This window comes from Ostrea edulis, chromosome 6, assembly GCF_947568905.1.
Source record: "Ostrea edulis chromosome 6, xbOstEdul1.1, whole genome shotgun sequence".
Taxonomy (NCBI): Eukaryota; Metazoa; Mollusca; class Bivalvia; order Ostreida; family Ostreidae; genus Ostrea; species Ostrea edulis.
In genome coordinates, this window is record NC_079169.1 from 37,344,781 (window position 1) to 37,348,958 (window position 4,178).

The following is a 4,178-nucleotide window of genomic DNA, read 5'->3' on the forward strand; positions in this document are numbered from 1 at the left end:
AGTTAACGTCACTGATATACCACAAATGTATACGTGCTTAGCACACAGGGCCGTAGCAATGACGGTTCTTTATCGTGCCAACGCCTGTGCAGCGATACGGAATATCTGTTTTTAAGGTCATTACGGAAAGACTCGTGATTCTCACTTTTAAATGCCGAGTGTTTGGCAAAGGAGCAATCACTGTCTTTGTTTGATGCGGCAATGATAGTAACGGTTCTCGAACTCACGACCTCCCGCCCACAAACCAAGCGATATATCACTGAGCTACCGCGACCAGGTCCATGCAAGACTAGTTATTTTTAAAAATACGTAGCTAGCTCTAGTAATGGCGAATCCCCCCCCATCATTAAAAAAAAAAAAAAAAGAACTGTCCAGAAAAGCATGCACATTTTTATTTAGTCAGAATTGAGTAGATTCGGGGGACTTAATTCGGCCCTTGGGTCCCCACCAATTGTTCACATCGAGTTTGATTTTTAAGTTATCGTTTATTGAATTTGGTACTACGCAAGATGTTGAAGAGGTAAAGTTCAGGAGCCACGTTTCGCAGGATGTACCGTATTTGCTAAGTGTAACCCCCCCCCCCCCCCATTAATTTATCGCTTTTATGCGTCTAATGAGATCAGCATATTCAAACTAGTTTCCTATTTAACCACTAGCTGATCTAGATAATTCTGAACGCAGTAAACTGCTGGATGTCTGGGGACTGCCTTAAGATCCCTAGTGAGTCCAGTGCAAAGCCGAGGGCGAAGTCAGTGGCGGATTTAAGGGGGGCGCCCCCCCCCCCCCCCCCTTAAATTTTCAAATTTAAGGTAAATCTTGGTATCTTGTTTTGAAAAATGTATTAAACGATAAAAGAAGCAATAATTTCTCCCATTCCCGGAGAAATAAATGACAAAATCTTTTGATTTCTTGAATTACTTTATTGAGAGAACTTAATTTTTCCAGAAACCCTTAAAATTTGGGTCGTTTTACCAATTTCACTGTATTAAAAATGACATATTTCAAGCTCTATAAAATCTTTAAAATCCAGGAGCTTCCGGGGGCTTCGCCCCTGGACCCCCACCAGGGCTTCGTCCTGGACCCACTGGGGGCCGCCTTAAGGCGGCCCCCAGACCCCCTGTCTCATAAAGTGGCGCCCCCGTAACCGCAATTCCTGGATCCGTCCCTGAAGTCCCCTGAAACAAGTGCGTTCTGACAAAATAAAACGTACATGCATGCTTTTTTCGACATCTCTATACAAAATATCATATTTGTGAAGGGAAAAAAGGGGGGAGGGGTGTCCCGGCGCAAGATTTCTCATTGCTAGCTACATGTATGTTCAACTAGTCCTTATATGGAACCGATCGCGGTAGTTAAGTGATATACCCTTTGGTTCGTAACCGTGAAGTCGCATGTTCGAGTTCTACTCGTGCCATGGCTGCATCAAACCTTAGACGTAAATATAGTTAATACATTCCCATACGCATTGCTATTTAAAAGTGAGAATCACGGATCTTTCGGATAATGTGACCTTAAAAGCAGACACCCCGTGTTGCGACAGGCGTTGGCACGTTAAAGAACACCCACTGCTACGCCACTGTGAGCGTACACGTAGCATAGTAAGTCTGTTTGTGGTACGTCACCTGCAGCTGGTGACGGCTAAATATAAGTGGGACCTAAACTAATGGAATCCTTCGTAACAAATCAAAATAAACAATCCCTCGTATGCAATACAAATGAAAGATTTTGCAATGCAAATGGAAATTATACAATACAAACGAAAAAATTATATAATACAAATGGAAAATATAGAATACAAATGGAAAATTATACAATACAAATGGAAAATATAGAATACAAAATGTATTTATTAAAGGTGGAATAACACGTGTTCGTGTTTATTTATACGTGTAATCTATTGGTTGTAATGCTGGTCACCTTGTCAGGTGACATTTAAATATTCATAGCACGGGTTTTAACTGACCGCTGTTAGCGCGGAAAGATTTATAGCCATTCGAAGGCTCTTTTAAGTGCAGATAACACGTCTTTTTTACTCTCTCTATGACACGTAATATGGGCGATTCGGGTGACGAGTTGACTTTAGATACTGATAGATTGACAAAAGAAAACACAGGAGGGAATTCTACACTGGAAGTCTCAGATATTGTCAAATTATTTACGGGAGTTATACAGTCCCAATTTAAAACTTTCTCGGGACAATTAAAAGCCGAGCAGTCAGAGTCGATTTCAAAGAAGCTTAAAGAAAATTCTCTGCACAAGATCAAGTCCGAAGGTAACCGAATTCAATTTGAGTTTAATGCTGAGTTACTAGAGGGCTTAGAGAAATTAGAGTCGAGAGCCTTTGATTTGAAAGATTCGGAGTCATTGAGCATTATTTCCGACCTAAGTAAAAAACTGAAAACTCGTCAGAAGCATATACGCATAGCAGATTCGTCTCCTGCAGGGTGGAAAACCGTCAACGAATATCAGTGTAACGAAATCGCAGACAACTCTGATGATGAAAAGAAGATCCGCAGTGCAGAAAACAGGGCCCTCAGACACCAAAAGCAGAACAAGAGATTTCAGCCTTATGGGACGCAAAAAAACACCAGCAGCAGCGGGATCTCCAGCTCAATTGGCTTTTCCTGGGGCTTCTAATACTTTTCAACCCTTTCCTGCGTTTCATCAGCAGCAACAACAGTCATTTCTCTACGGCCAGGGCAGAAACAAGCAGTCAAGGAGACAGCCTATGCTGTACGACGTTTGTTTCAACTGTTTCGCAACAGGGCACTGGAAGTCCAACTGCCCAAAGGGAAAGGCCACTCAAAGTCAATGATAAGTATACAGGTTGTTTGACTTGTGTTGTTGAAAAGAGTAAAACGGAATGCGGTATAAAACATAGTCTAAAAAGGCATTACAGTAAATGGGAGGAAATAGGGGCTTTTCAATATATTTTGAAAATAGTACATTCTGGTTATGAAATTCCTTTTGTCTCCATACCACCGTCTATGAATTTTAAAAATAATAAATCTGCACAAATTAACGCTGATTTTGTCACATCAGAAATATCTCAGTTAATTAAGGCGGGTTGTGTCGTAGAAGTTACAAACAAACCATATATTGTAAGTCCTCTCAGCGTAGCAGAAAACAGGTCGAAAAAGAGATTGATACTAGATTTGAGTAGACTGAATAAATTATGTGAGATATGAAAGAATAAAGTTTGAAGATTGGAAAACAGCCATCGATTATTTTGAAAAAGATTGTTATTGCTTAAAATTTGATCTTAAATCCGGTTACCATCATATAGATATATCTGATAGTTTCCAAACATATCTCGGGTTCTCATGGAATGACAAGTTTTATTGTTATACCGTGCTTCCGTTTGGTTTGTCATCCGCTCCATTTATTTTTACGAAATGTCTAAGACCTATTGTTAAATTCTGGAGAAAAAGGGGAATAAAAATAGTTCTTTACCTAGATGACGGTTTCGTATTCGCATCATCTAAACATGAATGTTTGTCAGTTTCTGAATTCATCAAAAGTAGTTTATCAGAATTTGGGCTACTTATCAATATTGAAAAATCAGTATTTTATCCAACTCAGAATTTAGAATGGTTAGGAATTTTGTGGGATTCAAAGTCTTTTTCTATTTCAGTGCCCAAAAGACGTCTTGACGACACAGTTGCTTCTTTACAGCAATTGGTGAAGTGTTTTCCTAAAGTGACGGCGAGACAATTGGCGAGAGTTGTGGGAAAAATAATGTCAATGTCACCAGTTATGGGTAACATATGTAGCATAAATATGACTATAAGACTCTCTTATGAGTAGCCATGAAATATAAGGTGATTCCACCCGAGGGTTGCAAAAAAGCTGTGAAACCCGAGGCTTTGCCGAGGGTTTTACCGCTTTTTTGCAACCCCGAGGGTGGAATCACCTTAATATTTCATGGCAACTCATAAGAGAGTATTTTTCTCTCATATTTCTAGAGTTTTCCGTTTTCCTTGTGCCAAGCGACGCCATTTTGAGAATTTTCCAATTAATTAATTTTTCGCTGTACATAAAAAATAACACCAGAATTGAATTCTACGACCTTAATTTTGGCAACTACGTTGCCGACAAAAACTCGGCGACGAGTGTATAAGTGAATGATATTAGAGTTATTCCTCTTTGAATAAATCAATAATCAGGGTGATGCGTGA

General features: G+C 39.7%; 1 protein-coding gene across 1 annotated transcript; it reads left to right on the forward strand.

Moving 5' to 3' along the window:
• The first annotated feature begins 1,844 nt into the window (after positions 1-1,844).
• Positions 1,845-3,179, forward strand: LOC130046750 (uncharacterized). The gene has a single exon (XM_056139549.1). The coding sequence runs from the start codon at positions 2,041-2,043 to the stop codon at positions 2,635-2,637; it is 597 nt and encodes a 198-aa protein (XP_055995524.1). The 5' UTR covers positions 1,845-2,040; the 3' UTR covers positions 2,638-3,179.
• The last annotated feature ends 999 nt before the right edge of the window (positions 3,180-4,178 follow it).